Source organism: Micropterus salmoides, unplaced genomic scaffold (genome assembly GCF_014851395.1).
Source record: "Micropterus salmoides isolate LMB-PRFRI ecotype aquatic unplaced genomic scaffold, ASM1485139v1 Ms_hic_scaffold_3, whole genome shotgun sequence".
Lineage (NCBI taxonomy): Eukaryota > Metazoa > Chordata > Actinopteri > Centrarchiformes > Centrarchidae > Micropterus > Micropterus salmoides.
The window spans coordinates 9,489,069-9,514,786 of record NW_024042261.1 but is presented as its reverse complement, the minus strand read 5'-3'; the positions used below and the strand labels follow the sequence as shown (position 1 = coordinate 9,514,786).

Here is a 25,718-nt window from a genome sequence, read left to right as displayed (position 1 = left end):
TGCATTTGTCCATGTTTTTGTGTGCAGGAGTCAGGTTGTATTTCAGCGTTCCTGTATCCCAGTGATTCCTACTTCTAAAACCAGAAGGTGTAAACAGTAAGTAGAATAGCGTGCGACTCTTCAAAGACGTGCCCTTGACAGCATCTAGCACAGAACGTACTCTTTCTGGCCTAGTTGACTGAGACACTGACCGACTTTCCCTGCTTGACAGCTATTGGCAGGGGACGATGGAAACCACGCGGATGAACCGGCACACTGACTCCACCTCAAATACATAGATGTGCCGACTCACACATACACACTATAACACAGTGTAAAACTGGGGCTAAGCGCTCTGCAGTCTTCCCTGGAAGCAATGTTAAGTGTACTGTATGTGAAAGTCACTGATGCAGCTGTGGGTGTTAAATCCCCATGACATAAAGAATCATCAAAAAGATGAAGAACAAAAGATGAGAAAGCAAAGAAGAGAGGGATATTCTTCTCTTGGAGGGCCAACGCAGAGTTGCACACAGGCATGTGCTTTCATTTGTGAGAGAGAGTGGGAGAGCACCCCTCCCATCTCTGCGCCAGCTGCCTTCCAGGAGCCCATGGTCTCATTCACTGCCACGGTGGAGCCCTCAGGCTAAGGCAGGATAAAATAAGACATGCCTCAGTGCGCTAGCAACTGTTGCAGGCTGAATTATCCATGTTAGGTGACTCACGCAGGCTACCCTGAAGAAACACCTTCACAAGATAGAGTGAGTGCAGCTCCTGAATAATATCTGACTTTATGCTGCAGTCACGAGAAATGGGAATACCTGTCAGAACAACCAGATGGGCAAAAACAATGACTCAGTGTTGAATTCTGAATTGTGTTTATTTGAACTTTCTATAGACTTTCATGGCAAACCAAGCCTGTGCTCATTTTGGTTCTATTTTTTACCACTTTCTATTAAGGAAGTATTTATAAAGGGCTGTAAATGATTGGCTAAAATATTTAAAAAATGGACGGTTTTGAATTGTTATTCCAAACCCCTGCCCACATGTATTTGTGAAAAAAGAAATTCACCAATCACTAAATAAGACTCACCCAATGACGGCGAAGGCAGGAAGCTCCTGGAGGTCAAAGGGAAAGTCTAGCCGAAAACTGGTTTTAAAAAGGGCTGTGATGGTCTCTGGAGAAAGCAAAAAATACAGCTAGAGTGAGGAAAGAGAACAAGCCACTGACAAATCAATCATCAAAATCATAAGACAAGGTCCAAGACCAGGGGCCTCATTTATAAAAAAAAAAAAGTAAAGGTGTACGTGCACACATAATCTGAAAATGGCATCCGCCAAAAAAACAAATATGATTTATAAAAACCACGAGTCCGCACACCTGCAGGTAACTTTCCCTTTAAAATCACACTCCACACGCATGTCAATCAGCCTTTGACACACCCACATTCAACCATAAATGGTCGATGCAAAGCACATTGAGAATAGGGATGTGTATAAATGAGCCTGCTTACCGTGAATCATGGCAACAAAAACAAAGTGGAATGTGATTCTTTTTTTCTGGCACAGAAATCAAGGTGCTCATGAGGTGGAGGTAAGAAAGTGCATATTGTTTGGTGGCCACAGTAACGGGGTCACAAACAAAAGAATAGCAGCGAGTTTAACAGAGTTAAATTTTTCCAAAAAGGTGCTTCAGGCAGAAAGGTAAACTTTAGATATTGTTGATCTTATAAAACACACACCTGTCTGCTAATTCACACTGGTAACAGCCAGTTGCTAGCCTACTTAAATTTGTACCGGGATGGCACAGTTCCGTCGGGGTTGGTCTGTCTAATGCTAGACTCAGTTCAGCGCATAGATCAAAGAGCACGGCTCTAGGAAATCTTATTAGCCAGTCATCGTGGCCAGGAAATCTTCTGAACACTTGTTCCCTCTAATCCTTCTATACGCGTGCAGCCTGCAGCGCCAGGCATCCATCGTGCAGTATTACACATGAGGGCCATGCAATATTTATGTTCACAGCAATCATACTGAGTACTTCACACCTTGCCAAAATAGTCAATCACTGGTATCCCCCACCCTGGGATATCCACTTGAAGATGGAGGTTTGACAGGTGAACACATTTTTATGTTGATTTCGTTGTTCTTGGGCTACATTATGATTAAGACTGACAATGAGGATATGATTGTGAGAGAGCTGTTCCGGTCTTTATATCCAGACTTTGCTAATGTACACAATGCATATGTGCAGGTGGTGAAGATGTGCCGGGTGAGTCGAGGTGAGAGTGTGTGTGTGTGTGTGTGTGTGTGTGTGTGTGTGTGTGTGTGTCTAAAATCGTACTTGGTGATATTCGCAGTGTTAGAAGATATTACTTAAAACTACTGACTCTCTGTTCTGCATTTACCAAAAGCTATGTGATGTAATCTCGGATTTCAACAGTCTCTCACTGCGCTCCAGGGTTGGTGAGACGAAGCTGATGAAATACTGAGCGCTTTGATTTAAGATTTGATTTGGCTTATATCTCTTTGAAACGAAAGGTGCTTATGGAATAGTTATGGTTACTTAAATGGTGTATGATAACGTGGATCTATAATTAATGTTTGATTTTAACTGAAATTAAATGTGTGAGAGGCATCCTTTTACAATATGACTTCAATTCACCACCTCACTATCTGCGTTGCTCGTCTCCTAAATGTTCAAACGCACGGGTCAAAGTCTCCCTAAATGTGTGCACAGTTCCTCGTGAAGTTTCTTCTTTTCTTTTTATAAATCCCAATTTATTCTTACAAACGGTTATAAATGAGGCCCCAGGTCTAGGGTCTTGCAATCAGATGCAGTGCACTATATAAGGGGGATAGCCAGACTGCAGTCCTTTAACCAGAGGGTGTGAGAAAATGTCAACATCTTGGAAATCCTGAGGAAACTGAAACTTTGCTCTGTTGGTTTTCTGCTGTAGTGGAAGAAAGAAAAGCACGGGTGTAATTTAGCGATTGCCAGGGCTGGATTGGTAATCCGGCATACCGGGCAAATGCCCGGTGGGCCGACGCACCTTTGGGGCCGGTGTAACGTAAATTATTTATTTATATAACTGTTTTTAAAAAACTGTCCAACAATCAGCCCATCCAGCATGGACAGCGGCCCATTGGGTAATTTTCTAAACTTTTCTATACTGACATTGGGCTGGCCCAATCACATCTCTTACTAGCTCCCACCCTCTCTGCTTCTTGCGTTACAGGCCAAAAAAATACCCCTTCAGACGGAGGCCGCCAACAAAAAACAACCGATATGCTTGCTGCCGGGGCTGCAGTAGCTTCAACATCAGCTGCAGCACCCTGCGAGCAGGCATAGGGACTTGAAGGAGTAAAAGAGCTGTGGTGGGCACAGCCAGGCAGAGGAGGAGGCCTGTGTTAGCGAAATAGAGGGACAAAGTGACAGGGCCGAGTGAGAGAGAGAGAGCAGGAGGAGAGTGGAGGTGAAGCAATAGCATGGAGTAGCTCAACCTTTAGGGAGAAAGGGTCATTTACACTGGGACGCTGGGGACATGTCCCAACTGCTGTTTGAAAGCATTTGTAAAAAATGTTCTGAAAAATAGCTTGCACCAAGAAATGCTTATCAATAAATATATGAGAAAGGTTTATTTGTGCTCAAGAAAACCTGCAATGCAATGTAAATATAGAAGAAACATCTGCATTGTCCCAAAAAAGTAAAAAAAGCAAAAAATAATAAGCTACTGATTAATGCATTATATTTTTATATTGTGAATTGTCACCTGCCATCTGAATTTTGTGCTTCCCTTTATAAAAATAAATACTTTTTCACCATAAATTGGTGCAGAAAATGTCTCCAGAATGCAGGAAATTAAGTGTTTAATGAAAAAATCTTCTGGCGGAGGAGCCCCAGCCCCAAAAATGCGGGGGCCGATATTTTGTCCCAGTCCAGCTCTGGCGATGGCTACATTCCATTGAGGTGTTCCAGGTCCAGCGCCCTGATATTTTGAAAGTTTTCATGGCTAACTGGCACATTAAAATGTGAATGGAGTCAACATTACAGTTAGTAGTTGCACCTGTGCTTTTTCTGCTATGCCAGAATTTCAAAATGTGTGCTGCGGAACAGGCCCGCTTTCTGCTTTCTTTTTCTATGTGAGCTGGATGAGACAGATGTGTGGCTGCACAACAATACAGTATATCTATCTAATTACTTTAGCCTTGGCTTTTATTTTCAGGATTTGTGAGTTCCACTCATGTCAGTTTAGATTAAGTTCAAACATCTTTCTTAAAACAGCCAAAATCATCTATGTGGCCTAGTAGTGATTTGAAAGTCCAGTTGCTGTAATGTGAAGTTGATGCGATGAACCTTTTCATATGTTACATTGCTGTTTATCATTGCTATATATAAAAAGTCAACATTGTTGCAAGTTTCTATTGCAAGTAACTTTTAGTTAGAACATTTATTATCAATAAAATATTCTATTGTACATTTTCTCTTGTTTTTATTGATGTCGCACATAGTATAGTAGCTCTGTGCTGCACTTTCTATGCAACACACAAACCTCCAATGAAAAACATCTACAGTACAGTACATATACAGTATTTCCACAGTTTATTCAATAACATTCTGGTCGTTAAACTTTCGTCATGTAACATTAATCCTACTTCATGGTGGTCTGCAGACAGGGATTCAAATTGCATCATTCCCCATACTTGCACTTAAAGACCCATCAATATACTGTATTTTATTTATTTATTAATCCACCTTACCCTCGTCTCTGTTCCAAACAGCCAGTACTCTGAAGATGAAGGCACTGAAGGTAGCAGCAAAGAAACCTCTCCAATAGTTCCTCACCGCAAAGAACGTGGACGTTACTTCAATACTGAACAACACACCTGAAAGACACGCACACATTGCACACAATATAAATGTTCTAATGAACTGGTCCCACTTTGGCCACTATGTACTGCATACGATAAAGTACTAACAAAAGCGTGGGTCACGCATGATTAATAATACAGACTCACAGACTAAAAGGACTCATGTAATGTAGTGAGAATGGTGCCCATGAGGTGCAGAGTACAAATATAGAACATTTGCAATCTGAATAATTTAAATAAATTAAATTAACATTTCTGGACATGCAGAATCCCTGTGACTATGTGTTTCTCGTACAATGATTTTTTCCTTTTGCTTTCAGAGCAATTTAACAACTAACTGTGTACGCCAGCATCTGCTCTCGGAAGCATATTCGGTTGTTTATTTTTAATCCCAAACTGACACACCAGATATGTACTGACAGACTCCCCTGAGTGGCTTTCCTTCAACTCAGTATTAGCTAGAAAATGTCACGGTGAGCTGTCAAATGACTGAACAAGCACAGGCAGCTAACTAAATTATGTCACTCACACAAACTCATGTTGTGAGATCTGTATTAGCATGTACTAAGGCCCTAAATTTAACATGAGATGATTTTAGGTGTGCAGAAAGAGACACTACAGTCACTATAATATGCCCACTGAGTGACTGTATGCTGTATGATGTGTAGTTGGTATTATACATGGCCAACATATATTAAACATCATACAACTCCAGTGTATCCAGTGTAGTTACGTTACTACATTTGTTTTGTGATGACTCACCTCCTATGGGGGCAGCAAAACAGCAGCCCACTCCCACAGCACAGGCTGCTGCCAGCATCTCAATGTTTCTCGACTCATTCTGAAACACACACACACACACACACACACCAATACGGTTACATTTCAGTCTTTCATACGACGAGCCATTTAAGTAACTACCTCCCTGAACAAACAAAGCAGATCAGAACACACGTTAAAATTAAATTTAATTAAATTAAAATCCCGATGATATAACCGCCGACTGATATTATCGGCCGATATGAGCTAAATACATTTAATCGGCATCAGCGTTTATGACAACAGATATGACTATTGATAAAGAATCAGAGAGTCAGATCCTTCACTCATGTCATGAGTGTTGCATAGTTTGACCACAAGAGGAAGCCCTAGAGCTCCTCTGTTAACAAGACTGCAGCACCACAGAAACCACAGAAGAAAACAATCAGCTTACGGGAGTCTAAGGCAGCATGTAGAAACATGAAGAGGGCTGAGTCGGTCCTTTGTCATTTTAATTACATGACTTAAATAATTATAATAAAAACAGACAGTCAGTTCTCCTCTCCTGAAAACATTCATGACTTGCTAACCCTGCCGTTTTTCACTGCCCTATCTCGGTTTCCTCCCGGCTCACAGCAGTATGTTTAATGTTACGGTAGTTGTGTGGGTGTTGGAGGCTTTGCTGCCGACAGACGATTGTAGATTTATTTCTGAAACAATGCGGCAGTTCTAGCGAACGGCCCTCTCATTTCTCTGTAGTTCATCACTTGTAAATATTCTCTAAATTCACGTAACGTTACAGCAGCTAACACTGCCCGTTGCTAAATTAGCCACAAAGCTAATGCTATGTTTATCAGTGGAAGAGCGCTAACATTAATGAGCCGTTAAACTATAGTTTCTGACTTATTCTAAATGTATCTGCGAGATGCCTGTCAGCGTGTCTGAAATGATTAAACCAGAGAGGACATGTAAATTAACGTGAGCTGAACAAGACTCCAACACGGCTTCCTGTAGCTCCTCTTTGTGTGACGTTGTAGATGTGAAACGTTGTAGTCAGAGCCGTAACCGCTCTGGTTGTAGTTATAGTTAAATGAAATCTCAAAGTTGCAAGTCCTTGTTGTAGACAGTCATGTCTCATAGACGGCATGTTTTAGAGCCAGCTGGTGGTTGAGAAATGGTTTCTCGTCGCTTTGGATATTATTAAAGAGTGCTGGTACAGGGATAAACTAAAAGTAAATATGCTACACTGAAAGTAGTTATCAGTTATCATTATATGTGTAACGTAAAATACACATAGCCTAGGCTTATTCTCTTTCAGCCATCTTGTTTACAGTTGCACCTTCCTGCAGCAAATATTTTATTAACACAATCCATTTAGGAAAAGGTATTATAGCCCACATACAGACCAGCTTTCAATATTTTACACTTTTCTAAGTGTAGTTTGGACAGGAAAGGGGTCTCCTATCCAAATAATATTCAATATCAAAATATCGGCTCATAAATCGGCTCTTTTTCACTTTAATATCGGCATCGGCCCCCAAAAACCCATATCATTGGGCTCTAAATGTAACACACTGAAATTAAACTGCAGTAAAACATATAATTTCCATCACAACATAAAGTAACTATAGTGACAAACTACTGACAAAACTGACTTAAACACCAAGTGCCAGTTTAAAACAAAGATATTTCATCACATTTATAAGCTGGTGAAGCAAAAAAAAACTTGACAAATTAAAAACAAAAAAAGACATTAGTTGATAAGTAGCTTCATGCTTTAAAAGCAATGAACTAACTGCACAGTACACAATGAGGCCATCCACAGTGAACTGTCTTTAAGAGAAAAATATTGAGGTTCTCACCAGATGAGTAGTAATGATGGGTAGTGTAACACGCGGTTAGACAGACAGGAAAAGAAGAAATGAAATGACTGACTGCATGACTGCAGGGCAAAGGATCCTGTGCATCCTGGGAAATGGAGTTTTTTTTTCATACATGCCTGATGTTACTTACCTTCATTCCTATGAGACTGGTTTCCTTTAAGTAGCATGGCAGTGATAAAGAGAGGTTAGTGCGTGTGTGCCTGCACGCTTTTCCCTTTGACCCTCTTGTAAATGCCGGTAGGTTGGAATATTTCTGCTTCTTCCAAGTTTGAATTCCCTTTATCCATAAATTTTGTTGAACGTTTTCGTGAGCAAACAATGATAGAGTACATTCTGACACCACTTTGATTTTTACAGTTGAGTCCATCGTTACCAACAAATGTGCAGCCAAACATTGGGCCTCATGCAAGAATATTTGCCTGTTCTGGTAGCAAATGTACCCTAAATTCTTTGCTTGGGGTCATTTTGTGTTCCAAGCAAACTCTCTTCACCGAAGAAACTTGTTGTAAATTTCTCCTTTCTACTTGATATATGCCACCTGTTCCCTCCAATAGGAGGTAGCATTTGATCTTTACCGACCACATGAAGGCCCCACATATAGTTGCTATATAAGGTTACCATATATATTTGTGGGAAGGTGTCACTGAAACATAAAGGGAACAATTTAATGAGGGAGAGAGAGATGGGCGAACCCGGGCCACTGTAGTAAGAACTCAGCCTTGTACATGAGGCACGTGCTACCAGGTAAGCTAAACTGCCTCCCCATTCAGACTATTTTATTGTAATTGTTATATCAAGACACAAGTTTCCCCTTGTACATGACTCGTGGCACTCATGAATTTACTTTGTGCCTAAAATTCTACATACGTGAGATTTGAAACTTGAAAATGTTTTGTACAACAGTTTCTTGCATTAGGCCCATTGTTCACAACCAAATGCATCATTTGAATACTTCTTGAAGTGTAAACTTCATATAGCTTCAATGATAAATTAGAACAAGCTGATATAGTATGTGTATAGAATATACAGTATATGATGTGATGATACAGTGATGGTTTTGAAACATTTTAAAGGGTTAAAAACATGTCCTGGAGTCTGTATCCGGGAATAGATATCACGCTATACTTTTTTGCATTGAGGGGACATGGTGGAGCATGCTGGGAATTGTACGATTAAATTACCTTAGTCCAGGGCTCCTTCAGGAAGCACGGAAGTAAGAGACAAAGTTAAAGCTACCCAGGAACAATGAAGAACACTTTTATTACTCAGTGTGCATCACTGTAAGAAATATCACACTGATTTTCCACCATTTTTCCAACTAAATTAAAAAGTCTCCAGCAACATTTAGACTCAATCAACTGACTTTTTTTCAGCAATAACGTTTTCTTCACGTGTGTGGAGTACTCATTGCTCTAAGTTCAGCACGCTGAAACAAAAAGCTGGTTTTTACAGCCCACAGGCTTCATTAGCATACCCCCACATTCAAACTCTGGAGAGGACGAGATACTGCTGCAGAGGGACACTTCACACACTCACACACACTCTCAGCATTAATATGCAATAAAATGCAGCACAACACTCCGGAGGGAGTGGAGAGCAGGAAAGAGTAACAAGGGTGTTACAGGGAGACAATGTGGATAATGATGATTAGCGAAGAGAGATATAAAAAAGGTAGATAGGCAGAAGGGAAAATTAAAAATCTAATGGAGAAACATGAACATAGAGTAGCAGAATGCATTTAAGGAGGGTTATAAACTAATGCCTGTGAACATTTACAGTCTGAAGTAAATGTCAACATGTTTCAATAGGGAGACCAGGGTAAACTCCTACACACAAGCAAAAGCAGACTGAAGCAAAGCAAAACGTGAGTATTTAAATGGCTGTCAGATTATTTTCACTGGAGATTACGTGGGGAAATATGCAATAATCTGTCTGTCTGCTGATGTGTCTCACGTTTTCCCCAAGAAATCAAATCATTTGAGAGTCTTTCCTCCATCCTCTGCATGGAGACATTGAGCTCCTCCCTGCTGGATGGAATTTTGGACTACCAAAAGCCTCGTCCAACAGGGTGAGGAATGTCATTTTCTTAAATGCCTGCAACTGCCGATGAACACCAGCTGATAATGAGTCTTCCATAAAAAGATTGGTGGGTTTAAGGTCACTGGACAGCGATGATGTTTTAACCGCTGATTTTATGTTATGCTCTTCTTTACATTGTTTTTATTTTTTATTGATATTGTAAGCCTTAATATATATATTTGTTTGTATTCAATGTGGTTGTATGTATGCCTTGTTGTAAGACACATTTCCCTTTAGGGAAAGTTATTAATCAGGTAGCTGTAAGGCTATGTTAAAATGTGCTCTCAATCAGCCTTGAAATATTAAAAGTGTATTAACTATGTTTGCAGTCAAGTAACAAAGACACCTAGCAGGTGTAGTAACCATAGCCACGTTTCGACCAAAGTAACTATACCCGGAACTAGGAAGCTTTGGAGGAACTCACTGCGTTTCCACGAAGGGACCAGTGTCTAAATTTAGTTGTAGGGTCTTTATTTTATCCCCTAAAGAGTCCCTGCTCGGGGTGTAGTACTTTGGTACTTTGGGTGCTGGAGTTATTTTAACAACTTGATTATCCAGTGTGTATTCAATTTCTAACAAACTTTATAGTGTGGCTCTTCATTATAATCCCACACAAAAAAACTGTTTTTAATGGTAAAGCATAACCTACTGTTTTTCATTAGATTCCAATCAAATCTGATGTTCATTTATACGTTTTGCTCATGGATAGTGGTTACAAATAATCGCTTTGTACGGCGTATGTAAGGCCTACGTCAGCTGGTTAATTTGCCTAATCTTCGCAGGTCTTTAGACCACGGCGGAACACACCGAACAATGGGCTGAAGGAACCTTTTAGTTCCTTGAAAAGAGATCCGCTTTTGGTGGAAAGGCGGCTTATGAGCCTTGTTTGTCGGGAGCAACTGAGGACGTCAGGTGACATTATTATAGAGCCACGTTGGACTTGGGATGGGAGACTGTAGTTTCTATCTTGTTTCCCACCAACAGCCAGCGATGATTTCTCTTAACCATGAACACAGTAAACCACATCATTATAACTGTAACCTTGGCGATAAAGGTTCCCTAAGCTTAACTAAGTACTTCTTTGAACCCAAACCATGATCTTTCCCCAAACCTAACAGAGTCATTTTTGTGCCTAAACCTGTGATGTGGAACAGTTTTGGAAGGCACAGACAAAAGATATCTTCCTGCTGATAGGAGCATCAGCTTATATATGTCTAGAGACACATTTTGAGTTATTTCATTTTGGAGGAATTCTCAAATGCACTGCATCTGAATGGGAGCTAATCCCTGAAGCCAGGTTCCAAAAATCTGTGGAGAGCCAGAAACCAGAATGGAGTGGAGGCTGTTATGGCAGCATATAAATGTCCATGTTCAGCAATCATATTGGTGTAATGTGCTAGTATCCATTTTTTTGACATGTACTGTAGGTAGGTAATGTTTACAATATACTGTTTCTGCTGCTCTTTTTACTCTAATGCGGAGCAAATCCAGTTGATCCTCCAAATCACTTTTGCATCAAGATATCAGTTTTGCCATAAAGTTGACTACACAACAGTTTCCACTTTTAGTTTAAGGCCATATTGTGGATGCAGCGCGGGGACTTCGGGGCTCTCTGTCTCACTGCCCTCTGAACTCTCTTCAAACCCTCCCGTCTTCCCACCATTTCATCCCCCCCCAAGAGAGGTGCTCACATCTTCAGAAGAGAGAGATGAGAGTCAAGATTTTCTCTGCCTTCCTCAAGCTCCCGGACTCCTATCCCAACGGGCAGAGAAGATGGAGAAGAAGAAAGAGGAGGAGACGATGAAGACGCACATGATTTTGCTTTCCCCTTTCCTTACTCAATCTGCATGTTTTCCATCCGTCTCTTCTTTTCCCCTTATGGAATTTTCATCTCTATCACGCTTTATCTTTCTCTGGGCAGAGTTAGTGTCGAATATGAAAAAGATCTAATTTGCTGACAAATAACAGACTGATTAAACATTTATAAAACGGGTTATTACTGTTTGTTGACTTTACATGGGATGAAAGAAATTGCTTCCTAAGGAATAATAAAAACTGTGCATTTGATGTCTGCGTGCACAGCGTTTTTTCCACTTTTTTAGCTGAAAAAAATGGTACAGGGACGAATTGAGGGAGATTAACTAAAAACAAATGACTTTTCTCAGGTGTACGGTAATAATGACTCAGAGTTTTACTCCTGTCCCCAGGAGAAATTACACCTTTGTGCAAATTATATCAGCACTACATTTGAAGAAGATGGAACAGGAAAAAAAACGAGTTTGGAGTTGGAGTTTTAAAACAGTTTGTTATATGGTGTACAATGTCTATGTAAAATAATAATGACAAAATTAATAATAGATGTCTAGGGTTTTGCCAGTAGAAACCGTAACACAAAGTGAAATCAATTGAGACAGAGCAACAAAAAAACGTGAGGAAGGGCACTGACAAAAAACGAACAGGACTTACTTCATAGATTCCTCCAAACAGAGACATGAACTTGCTGAGGAGAGCAGCACACAAACTGGCAATGTGCACGAACGGACCCTGACAGGACGAAAAAAAACAACAATCGAAAATCAGGTGCAAACGTTCCAAGTTAAGAAATTCTCTAGCATCCTGTTTGTTGTGTGTGTAAAAACTCTTTGAAAAGACATCAACAACAAACAAAGTCTGCAGAGCTTATTAAAATTCTGGGCATGGAGTTCAAAGTGGAACTAACAGGATTAAAAGTGAGAGCACCACATCAGAAAAGTGACGTGCAGGTTAAAGGAAGCGAAAGGCCTGCACTGAATCCAAACTGTGGATGCTGCTGTAGTAGTACACAACCCAGAGAGCCTGAGGCGTGTGTGTGTGTGTGTGTGTGTGTGTGTGTGTGTGTGTGTGTGTGTGTGTGTGTGAGAGAGGAGAAAATATATTTTCCTGCAAGAATGTCTTCAGGCTGTGTTCTGGGGGATGCCATACTTACCTGAAACTGTTATTGCTAAAGACAAAACACTGCATATAATGTAATGTAGATTACTATTTCTTATTACTGCTATTTATGTCCACACAACATCTGCATAGCTATGTTGGGGATCCTTAAATCTCCAGAAAAAAACCCATTTTCTCCGTTTTTGGGTTTTGAAAAGGTCTCAACTCTGCACACTCTTTCCTCCCTTCTTCCTTTCCTCGTGTGTTTCCCCTTCTCCAGATTTCACACTCATGGCCCTCAACCTAAGCATATCAGCCTATGGTGTGCCATTTAGGAATCATTTGTAATTCATGCTGCAGGGATGTAGGGAACTGGAAGGTGAATGAACCGGGGAGGGTTATGATTCCCTTGGAAGTTCATGTTTTATTGCATGTTAGCTCTGTATGTATGCACTGATTTTAAGCACGATACAATTGTAAAATCTGAATTACAACCTGCTCTACCAGGGTTCCTGCCCTTCACTTTGACCTACACGGGTTTTTGATGACTGATAACGATTTGAACTGAAGCTGCACACAGCTGGTATTCTCCACTAATACTGAAGGTTTATTTTGGATGCTGTGTAAGCTGGCATTCAAACCTGACAGCAGCTCGGTGCCAGTCTGGATTCTGGATTTCATCACAAATAAAAGATGTAATGCTGTGGATCACTGAAACGGTGTTGGCAAACAACATAACTGTTGAGCACGGGTCAGCATTTGAGTTTTGCTGCCAGTGCAAACATAAAGAAGCAAAGCTGAAAAGTCAGCGATGATGAGATGGCCCTGTAGTGGACAGCTTATGTGTGTTAGTAGCGGAGACACACACTTGCTTGTACCCGCACTCAGAAACATGAAAGCATACGTGAGAACAGCAGCTTTCTTTTCATATTCGTCTTATGAGTCACATATTGATTGACTCATTGATTGTCAGCTTGTGCTGTGTGTGTGTGTCACATGATGTCCCAGACTGCACCTTCCCATTCAGCAGGGTAGTTCTATTAAAGACTGCTTGCACACACGGACACTTACAGTACATAAAGGCATTTAGGGGCCTGCAGTGTGAGTGAAGATGATTTGTGTATGTGTGTGTGTGTGTGTGTGTGTGTGTGTGTGTGTGTGTGTGTGTGTACCTCCTTGCCCAGGGGCATGCCGCTGCCCAGAGCGCAGGTGAGGCCGATGACTTTGGCCACAAACGTTTTAAAGGTGAGGTATTCTTTCAGCACAACTCCCCTCAGGATGGTCTTCATCTCTGGAATACCTGAACCTGCAGGGGAGCACAGCGGGCGCTTACAGCTGACTATCAACTTAAAGAAAAACCAAACGCATTGAGCAACTGACCTTTAAGGAGCCTTCACCAACAAAACAAATACTTATCAATTACATCATAGCCTTAAAGCAACAGTTAAAAAAAAAAAAGACGACATTTTAAAAAGGTATGCATTACACGCATTAATTACTTGTAGATGGCGACCTGTGAAACCACAATGCCAGCTTCAAGCCCCCCAAATTTTAAAATAATTGTTGATTCTTTACAATGTTCCATTCTGTATTCCCCATGTAGGACATTGCTGCATCCAGCTGTTTGGTCTTTATGTTTGTTTCCCTGCGTATTGCTGCCTCTGAAGTACCAATTTATGATATAACGTGTGTTCATTTGTCTGGCATTACAGCGTTTGTTAATGTGACAGGTGTTCGGCTTCTTTTTCATATTAAGATGAATAAACATTCAAAAGAAATGTGTCCCCCACACAACACGGTGTAAAACAGTGATTCAGTGAGGTGATGAGTGAAAGAGAAAAAGGAGGTGTGTCTCACTAATAGAAGAGGATATCTCACATTCTCAGGAGCTCACCCGTCTCTTTAGCCTCGTTTATTCAGAGTGACAGGAAAGTCTCCGCTATTCCTGCAGCAGAAATGACTTCAAGCACCTGGAGTACTGCGCTGAATTCAGACAAGCCTAACCTGCATTTTAGATTTACTACGGCTTTGACTTGTGCACAGAACTTGTGGAGGATTTCTCTCCTTCCCTCGTCTGATCCTCCCTGGGGAAGAAGCAGAGCCTTTAGGCGCAGAGGGGAATTACAGCGTGTCGCAGTGGTATTAGTTATTGCAAGTGTTTAGGAATTCATTATTCATTACAATACATGGCGTCACTATCAATATGGTAGCTCAAGTGACAGACAGATGAAAACATTTTTAGAAAAGCTATCAGTGTCACACTGTGTGTCTGATCTGTTTAGTTTATTTCTCTGCCAATTTTGTTATTTAGTCAGTTCTGCATCTGTTATTTAGTCTGTTGTGTTTTGGGTTTCAGTCCTGTCTGTCTGTTGTCTTGTGTCAGTCTGCCTGGTCGGGGTTTTTCTGCATAGAGAAATTTTTGGTGCCCCCCAAAGAGGTTTTAGTGAGTGCCAAAGGAAAATCACCAGCGCCAGAATAAAAAGAGGAAAAAAAAAAGCGTTTAAAATATTCTCTGAATGTGTTTTAATGTCCATTTATCAAACTGTTGAGCTCTCCTCTCATCCATAGCGCTGTTTTTACACATTCTGCTGGATATGGATTTATAAACCAGCTGCTGCGCTGGTTTGACCGTGCCTGAATGCTCCGCTACGAAGCTTGTGCTAATGGAAGAGATGACTTGTTATTGATGACCTGTTATTTCTCTCAATATATTTAAGTGTACTGGTACTGTCAGTTTTACATTTTACTGGCGTACCGGCACCAGGACTCTCCTCTGCCCTCTCTAAATCAGGTTTTCTGGGCACTATGAGACGCTCAACTGTCCCTGTTCTCTCCTGCCTGATCCACCAATTTCCGCAGGGAGACTGATGGTGTGCGCTAGTTGCTTGTCAAAATCACTTTTCGTGAACCGACCAATCACAGCCTGGAATAGGCAGGATATTAAAACAAGGTTGAGGCATCACAGCGAACTTTAAAAATGTTGCACTTGTTGTTCTCTATGCACGTTTTTTATTACTGACAACTTAGTAGTTTGCATAAACAAGTGAGACTTAACACCATGTAGAGCATTTTTCTTGCACAATAATTTAATGACTGGAAACAACCCACAAAAATTAAACTGCTGTTTTGTCCAGCTGGAATTAATATTATAGGCTACTAATGGTAAGCTATAGGCGCCTGTACTATTATCTGAAATTATAATGAATATACAAACATTAGCATTAATCAAACCCTAACCACAGTGGTGTAGGCTAATATCAGAGAAAGGTTTTAACAGCTGAATCTCAACTAATAAACTCATTAATCTGTAGGCAGATAATCTAAATCAAGTGTAACCTGTAAATACATTATACTAACATTATACTATTATGTTATAATATTATTAATACACTAATTTGTACCTTTACTCATCCAGGTTGTGAATATATTTTGTTTATCAAATGGTCAGAAATTATAAGAAAATGCATAGATTTCGGTCATAAGGCAACTCATTGCCTTTACTGTACGCGTACTGATCATGCTTCCTGTCACTTTCGGGGTGCCTCAAAGGCCCATTCTGAGCCAGGAAAAACCCTGCTGGTGCTAGTTTATTTACTGTTGCCTGTCTTTTGGTTTTGATCTGAGCCTGCCTTAGTTCTTGTCTTATTCTGTTATCTGGTGTTATTATTATTTATTAGTTTTATTATTAGTTTTTCAGTCCGCTTGTTTCATTCTGTGTTTAGTTTGTGTTCTGTATTTATGGTTGGTCCTGGTCTGTTGTTGCAAGCTTTACTTCCTGGTTTATTTTGTAACAGTCAGTGTCTGTTGTTTGTGTCTAGCTTGTTCTGATTAGTCCCTCATGTCTTTCACCAGTTGGTTCCCTCCCTGCTCATTAGTCCTGTGTGTGTATATTGCCTGTGTTTCCTTCAGTCTGCGTTCGCTCATTGTAGCTTGTCATGCTCTGTCTCGTCATGTCCTGACTGTTCCCCTGATTTCTGGATTATTCCCCTTTTGGATTTTCTGTTGGATTGCCTGGTTGTTTGTACAGTGATTATTTTGGATTTCCTGGACTCAGCTACTCTTAAGTAAGTGTGCTCGGCTTTCGTTGATTAAACTTTGTGAACTATACCTGCCTGTATTCGTGTCCTGCATTTGGGACCTCCAACTCACTACCACACACCATTTGGTGTGTTTAATTTTACTTCACTGCGAATGCAAATATTGCAAAAACCTGGATTTGTTATACTGATTATAGAGTAACTTCTTGTTTTTATAGGGCTGGGGCTTGATAGCATCTAAATTCACTATTAAATCCACTTGTCAAATCTTAATACTATACATATGAAAGCATCTTTGTTGCTGACGTACAGTCATATAGGGCTGAAACTAACATTTATTTATAATATAGAGCCATCTAATAATTATTTTTCCATCACTTACTTAATTGCTTATTTTTCCGGAATACATAGCTACTGAACATGCTCAAAAATCCCATTGTGGTCTGACCAACAGTCAAAACCCCAAAATATTCAATAAACAATGATACATTTGAGAAGCTAAAACCAGCAAATACTTGTGAAGTTTTTGTGTGCGATTCATTGATTATCAATCGATTAATTTTCTGCCAATAGTATAATCAGTTAATTAACATTTTATTTAGCACTACTGTAATATGCACAATAAAATGTACTTTAATGTGCCCCTTCTTGAAGTGTCTTCAGTGTTCTGTGTGTTGTATGTGTGGTTTATCTATATGCTCTGTGTGTATGTTCTGCTTTGTGTGTGCTGGTCGTACCGACAGCCTGGGGGGCAAGAATCTGGGTGAAGCCGGCAGAGAAGGTAATGAGGACTACGGGGTAGGTGACCCAGGCCAGATACTGCAGAAACACGTTGCTGTCCAGACCTCCGTACATCCACTTCTGTGCTGTGGACACGCACACAAAAAACAAGGGAAGACAAATAAAGCACACCGCAGCACAGATACACAGAAAATACACACAGTCAGAAAGAGTGTGTGCATTTACATTTACAGTAAAGATATCGTGAGGACAAACTGTACTGTGCGCGCACACACACACACACACACACGGCTAAATGTACATCCAGGAGAGCTGTCATAAAAGTCATTTAAAGTCAGTCTGTCTTCAGGACAGGTGGTTAGTCATGTTCTGGATCCAATTAAAAGAACTGTACACCATAACTGGAACTGACAAGACCAGGTTAGCTTCTGCTTGAGAGTGCAGCACAACACACACACACACACACACACACACACACACACTCCATTTGAATTAGAGCTGGTCCCGTGAGGTTTCAGATCAGCTCTCACAACTTCTTTCAGGCATTTTAAGACTTCTACTTTCCTCTTCCTGGAGTTGACTTACTGCTAAATCCCTCATTCACAGCATCTCCTCCCTCAGTTTCCTGCATCCACCTTGCAGGCAGATGACTGCTGCCATAAGAGGCCTTCCATCCATCCCTCCTGCCATCCTTTGATCCACCTTAACTCCTTCTTTCTGTCTTTAATCTCTTGCTGTCTGCTTCCTGTGTTCCTCCTTTTGTCTGTCACTTGTTCATCTAACTTCTCAAATCCTTCCTCAACCATCTCGATTTCATTTTTCAAACATACTGTGGCCTCTAACCAACAGCAACACATTAATATCTTCTGCACCACTTTCCAGTGGTTGTACCCATGGCTCAATCCTGTGTACAGTCTCTCTATTTACATTTACAATCGCCTGTTGGGTCTGATCATACCAGAATTTCCATTGGCAATGTTATGCAGGAAAAAAGGCAAGTAAACAGACTTTTACTGTCTTCCAGAAATCACTGTAATAAAAAATATTGGATGGCTCATATATTTCTCTCCAGCTCAATGAAATAAATCAGAGTGAGCTGCAGCCCTCTTAATTCTATCTATGACATCACAAGTCAAAATGTAATACATTTACTTTCTAAGTACAATTTATATACATCATTGGGAGGGAATGTTAGAGGCACTGTGACACACATTTTCACCAAGTCATGAGAAGGGCAACTTCAAACTAAAGTAAGCCTTGTGACTGTCCACAACAGACTCTGTCTCTCCTCTCTGCCTGCTTGGTCTGCATGTATTGATAAGAATGCACTGCTATCCATTTGCTAGGTAACCCAAAGGTGACATCATCTTTATTTTGTTTCATTACAGACAGACTGACCGGCTCAATGTAGAAAGTGTTGCATGTGGCTTGAATGACACACAGCGTGACTTAGGTTAACTAAGGTAAGCATAGTGTCTTTATTTGAACCAATAGAATCCTCAAACATGTATAGAGAGGTGAACAATAACTATATTTGGACACAGGTCTAGGAAGGATTAATGTCCCTAGATAGACAGTATCCTTCAGATGTTGCTGGCACTGTATCTCCTCGGCCGAGGCTCATTAAATAATGCTGTGTAAGTCTTCATCAGTCTCTGAAACTTCCTCAGCACACCTGAACCTGGCTCACTTGATTTTCATAACAATACTGTACATTATCCACTTGGACTGAAGATACATTATGCATTTCCGGGGTGCAGTGAATGTGTCTAATACAAAAACATATATTGCTTTTTATAATCTAATTGTCTCTTAATTGTTTTGTCATTGAACCATTCAGATTTTGGATAAGCTATACAGTGCATTGTATGTGTGAGTACAAATATAAATTCTACATGGATTATGTGTATTTCTTTCCTGGTTTTATTTTGGACAGGAGAGACTTTGTTTCCCCACTCCCTCCCTATCTGGATGCTTCCCACCTGTGCATCCTATCATCTATTATAAATAACTCCCTCTCGGTTTGTTTCTAACAATTTCTCCTTTACCTCTGAAATCACTCCTCATAATTCCTCCTTGTTTGTCTACACTGTTCACGCCCCAACCAGTAGGTACAAAATCACATCCCTCTATCCCTTCGCGCCTCACCTTGTAGACAGATGGCGATGCAGAAGTCCATCACCCAGCTGACCAGGGCCATGAGGAGTCCCAGCAGGATGAGGAAGATCCAGTCCTCCCCGACCCGCGAGATCAGGAACTTCTGACAGCGAACCGTGCAGACTAGACGGATGGCAGGAACACAACATGATGTGTTAGCGACCACAAAAACACTGAATATGCACTAAAACTACTTTACCCAGAAATTGGGACAGAGGTTTAAAAATGCTAACAGTATTTAATCCTTGGCAACATTTGCCAGTAACAGTTTCTGCAGCTTTTGAAATTCTGCTGTCTGTCCAATAATCCACTCAATCCTGAATCCTGTTTTGCTTTGTTTATCAGTAGCAGAAGTAACCCCCACAGGTAACTAAATGCAGTTTTGAAAATGGTGAAATCTATAATTTACCCCCAGATATATTTATTGGTGTCTGATGTGTGCTGATGGATGAACGAAGAGATCGATCTAAAGTGCAGACACGCAGACACTGAAAACAAAGAAACTTTAGGAATGAAGGAGCTTGGCAATTTGGGTAATGCCTTTTCCTTTTAATAATTTCCTGGAAGGTTCCTGGAAAGAACTATGTCTGATATCAATTAAAGGGAAATGTTTCACGCCGTCAACAGTACAGTGTTGATTACGGATAATTCACAGAAACTGGGACATTGTTGCTAGAGACATATAGTACTGTGCAAGTTTTAGGCAGGTATGGAAAAAATGTATGCTGTATGGTAAGAATGCGTTCAAAACAGAGTTTATATTTATCGATTAACAAAATGCAAAGTGAGTGAACAGAAGAAAAATCTAAATCAAATAAATTTTTGGTGTGACCACCCTTTGCCTTCAAAACAGCATCAATTCTTTTACATTTGCACGAAGTCAGGGATTCTGTAGGGATATTGTCAGGTATATGATTAAACAATTATAACAAACAGGTGCTCATGATCACCAACTCAATATGCAGGTTGAAACACAATCATTGACTGATACAGAAACAGCTGCAAGAGGAATACAACTGGGTGAGGAACAGCCAAACTCAGCTAAAGAGGAAGTAGTTATGCTGCATCAGCAAGGTCTCTCCCAAGCAGACATTTCAAGGCAGAGAGGGGTTTTCAGAAGTGCCGTTCAAGCTCTTTAAAAGAAGCACAAATAAATTGGCAACGCTGAGGACTGTAGACATAGTTGTCAGCCAAGAAAACCTACTGCAGCAGGTGAAAGATCATGCTTACTTCCCTTTGCTAAAGATGTCCAGCAGTGCCATCAGCAGAAAACAGTGGGACACTGGTACACCTATCTACTGTCCGGAGAGTGGCCAGCATGGAAGACTTGGGGCTGTAAAGCCATACCTCCGACATGGAAACAAGGCGAAGTGACTCAACTATGCACGAAAACACAGGGACTGTGAATTATCTGGCTGTAGCAGAAAGCACTTTGTTTGCCAAAGGAGTGAAGCATGGTGGAGGTTCCTTGCATGTGTGGGACTGTATTTCTGCAAACAGAGTTAGGGATTTGGTCAGAATTAATGTTATCCTCAATGCTGAGACGTACAGGCAGGTCCGTTCAGTACCATCAGGGAGGCATCAGACTGTCCCCAAATGTATTCTGCAGCATGACAACACCACCAAACATACAGCAAAAGTCATAAAGAATGATCTTCAGCCTGGAAGTGATGGTGTGGCCCCACAGAGCTCTGAACTTAATATCAGTGAGCCTGTCTGGGATTAAATGAAGAGAGAGAAGCAGCAAGTGTTCCGAGAAAAATTTATGCTGTTTTGAAGGCAAAGGATGGTTACACCAAATATCTGATAAATTCAAAATTCAAAAGTCATTGACTTTTCATTTTGTTAATTGATAGATACAAAATCTGGACAAAGTACCAGGACACTCCTGTCCCAATACTTTTGGTAGGGGTTGTTTTTCACATTAATGCCTATGGATTTAGAATGGGAAGTCATAAAAGTAATGTGTAGGTGTCCCAGTATTTTTGTTCCTTAAGTGTATAATCTATGAAGAAGTCTATTTTTGAAAGCATTCTTACTTTACAGCATGCTTTCCATACCTGCCTAAAACTCTTGCACAGTGCTGTATGTTGCACAGTTATTTTCAAAGACGGAAGCACCATAAACAAAACCATTCACTAGCGACAAATAAAAGCCTAAACAAGGCTAGATACTCCTAAACGGAAGTGATAGTGCTTAAGGTTGAAGCCAAATGTCAGGAAAGTTATATGACCTCAAAAACAAAAAAACAAAAAAGAACATTGATCTTTACCAGCGCGAACTACGTATATCCAGCAGAGGTTATGACAAAACACTATGTTATGACAGATACTGACAGACTGTGTCATCACCTTCTGTTATATTACCTACAATGCCATGGGGCAAGAGGCTGAAGACAAAATGGACTACTCTACTGCACAACACAAAAGTCAGCAAACAGAGGCACTACAAAGCAAAGCACAAAACATAAAAACACACACACACATATACCTATACTCACCTGGAAGCAACAGCTAATACACTGTCACACTCGGTACGAGACATGCACACACAGTTACTAATTGTGACTAATAGCTGGAACAAAACATTCATTTAATGGTGACTCATTAGGACGTTCACGCACACATCATAATTCCTAATGCCTCTTTCTCACACCAGATTTTTCTCTCTCCTCCCCTGCCTCCCTTCCCTGCTCTCCTCCCCTCTTCCAGGCCTGTCCCCTTTTCCCTTCTCACCTCTGCAGGGAAATGACACTTGGGAGCAGTGGGGTGCCCCTAACACACACACACACACACACATACACACACACACGTTTCTTCTTTGATCTCTGGCATATAGAACTAATGTTTATGTAATGCTCAGACTATTTTTAATAGTCTAAATTTAATTTGTATTTCATTTTACCCAAGGGTACCCCTCCACACCTTTTTTAAAATGTGCCAAGTATTTTCTTTAGGGAGAACAAGATGGCCAACAGAAGGTTTTCTGTTTAGGCTGGCTATCCTTGACGCCTCTCCAGAATCTTTTCATCTGGTGTTTTTTGGGAAACTGAGCCTTTAAGTCAAGTAATATGGCAGAAAAGAGGAGGGTTTACCATGTTCCTTGGCATCCTTCTCCACTCAGCAAACACCCCTCCACTTACTCCTCATTCCAGCTGCACATGTTCTCTCGACAAAGCCACAAGCCAGAAAGGATAAGCTCAGCTGCTGCTTCATCTTGGGCTACAGGCCCTTCTAGGTCTGCTCTCTTCACATGTGACAAAAGATGATGCAAAAAAAAAAAGAAACGCACATAGGCTGTACTTTATAATGATATGAGCTGTTCTACATGTTTGCACTGAATCCACTGTGGTAACTGAGACATAAATCGTTTCTTGATATAATATCTCTCTTTAGGTACACACACATAATAGATGCACAATTATTCAAACCGACCTCGTCCTAAAACAGACCAGAACTAGAAGTAAACAAGGGATCTTCTTGTTCTTCCCCCTCGGTCTGGAAATTAAACTGATATACAGGTGTGAAAGCGACCCCTGGAGAGTACATACCTTTACCAAGGCTGCACAATCCACTAAAATCTTTTAAAACGGCCTCTAGATCTGCAGCACATGGCACATGTGCCAGATATTTGTTTTTACTGAAGTAAGCCCAGTCGTCAATGAGAAAATAATACACACGTTCAAAACGCCTTATGCCTGTAAATATTATGTGGAGCCAGGTGTCCAACTATTAGTATTATTTGGCAAATTAGGACTATTTTGAGTGATGACAGGTTAAAGGCATCATAACAGATTTTTGCGTATTAAAGAAGTGTTTAAAAGTGTTAGCATGGAGCACCAAAGCCAAAGATTTACCAGAGACTTGTGTATTATATTTAATAGTAAGTGGCTAAAATGTACAAAAATACCTCAGAAAAAACATTTTGGAACCGAAAACACATCTTCAGAAAAAAACCCCCACAAAAAAACAAATACATTTTGAAAGTCAAGGCTTGACTGACACCTCTGTTTGACTGACAGACGGGGGAAGAGGGAAAGACACAGAAAGCGAGAAAGAGAGGGCAGGAGGTGAACGACAAATGCTGCAGGGATTGAAAGACACACATTGCCCAATCAACACCTTCAGTAGCTGTCTAACACACACGTGCTGGCAAAAGCTGTGACAATCACATCCATACACACACACTCACTCATTTGTCTTTGCCTTTCTATCACTCCACAGACAGTTATGTGACAATTCTGAGAAACAATCTTCATACATGTTTATATTTAGATTTATGTGTTTGAGCATGTGTGTGTGTGTGTGTGTGTGTGTGAGCGCTTGTGCGTCATTTCACCCACGGGCCGTCTGTGTTCTTGGACCCCCTTCTGTCATCAAGACACTAGTCAATGTAAGTTTTTGTGTGTGTGTTTGCATCTGAGAGCATGCATGTATGCAGACATGATTTCTTTGTACTGCGAAACATGGAGTGTAAGTGTGAGCGTGTGTGTGTGTGTGTGTGTGTGTGTCTGTCTGTCTAGCAGCAAGTGTAGTCTTGTCTTTTTGGAAATAATAATTTAGTTAGCTCTGTCTGTGTGGTTATTGCTTAACAGCTTTTTCTGCAGTGCACACACACACACACACACACACACACACACACACACACACATTGTCACAGAGAGAGAGAGAAAGAGAGAGAAAGAGAGAAAGAGGGGGGGGGGGGGCCTGCAGACTGGTTGCTGACTTTATTCTTCATGGCATGCAATAAGCAGAATGCTAGTTCCCAATCACTCTCATTGCCTTCTGACTCACCCACTGCACCACTCTCCCCTTTCATCTCTCCCCTCCCTGATCCAATCATCCCTCTCTCCCTTTCTCCACCTTCTTCTGCTTTCTGCTAACATTCAACCTCTGACTTTACTGCTCATCTTCTCTCTCTCTCTCTCTCTCTCTCAGGCCTTATCTGCCGTCTTCCACTCCTCTTTTCCATAAATTTTTTTTTAGCATTTTTTGCTCTCGCTCTCTTTTCTTTTCATTTTTGCTTGCCCGCTTGCTCACTCTCTCCTCAGCAAGACACATGATGACCACATACCAGCTGAGACTAATTGAGGTTGCCTGGGATACACAGCACATCCAGTTCCTTGGCCTGGCATTAAGAAACTGTGTGTGTGTGTGTGTGTGTGTGTGTGTGTGTGTGTGTGTGTGTGTGTGTGTGTGTGTGTGTATTAAAAAAATCTATATCGATTCAGCACAGATCTGTGCTCTGAAATTATTTAGACATAATGAATTCATCATTTGTTCACGTAATGGGAACACTTTTTTAAAAGGCCCTGCACACAGGTATTTTAAATTACTCTAATTAAACTTCTAGTCAGGTTGACGTTGGGTGGAGCTAAGCTGGGGGTTACATAATGTCACCAAACTCTATGAACTAATAACAATGATAGCAGTGTTAACTGTGTTCATAGGTGTACAGTCTGTACATTCCAACACAGTCTTGAAAAGAGGTCTAATAACACAAAATACAGTAAACTACAGAAACTAATGTAGCGATCAATCAACCAACATATCGGTTTAACTCTTGTGTGATTATGCTGAAAATGAGGGCAGGGAGGTGGGCAGAGTGAACACACACACACACACACACACACACATACGCACATCTTAGAGGAAAATCACCTCTGGTGCAGATTCCCCGCTACCACATAAACCCCAATTATTCAAATCACTCCCTCATTTGTTATGCAAGGTGGCAGCTATATGTGGGTGTAAAGGGTAAAACAGCCTACCATTAATGCCTCAATTTTGTGCAGTCATGCCAATGAGGCCTATCCCCACTCTGTGTGTATGTGCTCCCACATTCATTATGTAGCTTCATGCCTATGGGAGAGATTCAATTAGAAATGCTTGGCTGTGCCTGAAACCACCATCTTAATTAGATTAGAAATATTACAGATAGGCAAATCTGACCATTCAGCTCTTCTGCTTTTTAAATAGTAACTGAACGACAGAGGCAGGGGTGGGGTGTAGAACAGTATATAGTGTATGTACAGTAAAGAACAAAGGGATAAGTGAAAGGTTTTTAAAGGCGGATGCGACACATTTTAAATTAAAGCTGCAAGCAGCGTTGGGCGGGCCCTCGCACTTGTAAGCGCGTCCGCGCGTGAGCCGGCCGAGTTGCACATTCTGGAGCTCTGCCGGTGCGGCTGTGAATTTCCTACGCGGTTCCGACACCGCATGAATGTGCTATATGTCAGTTCCTGTGTCCCCTATGTGGAGCTACATAGCACTTGCCGCTATGAATATAAATCGGTATTGGCGTGTAG

General features: G+C 40.9%; 1 protein-coding gene across 2 annotated transcripts in view; it reads right to left on the bottom strand.

Annotated features, from left to right (window-relative positions):
- Positions 1-25,718, bottom strand: part of clcn2c (chloride channel 2c) — a 174,517-nt gene that overhangs the window by 63,356 nt on the left and 85,443 nt on the right. For both annotated transcript variants that reach the window (XM_038693408.1, XM_038693409.1), the window contains exons 3-9: positions 19,403-19,534; positions 17,251-17,379; positions 13,649-13,782; positions 12,033-12,110; positions 5,608-5,686; positions 4,735-4,860; positions 1,070-1,154 (exon numbers count right to left, since the gene is read on the bottom strand). In XM_038693408.1, coding sequence (XP_038549336.1) covers positions 1,070-1,154; positions 4,735-4,860; positions 5,608-5,686; positions 12,033-12,110; positions 13,649-13,782; positions 17,251-17,379; positions 19,403-19,534 — 763 coding nt within the window. The remainder of the gene's footprint in view (positions 1-1,069; positions 1,155-4,734; positions 4,861-5,607; positions 5,687-12,032; positions 12,111-13,648; positions 13,783-17,250; positions 17,380-19,402; positions 19,535-25,718) is intronic.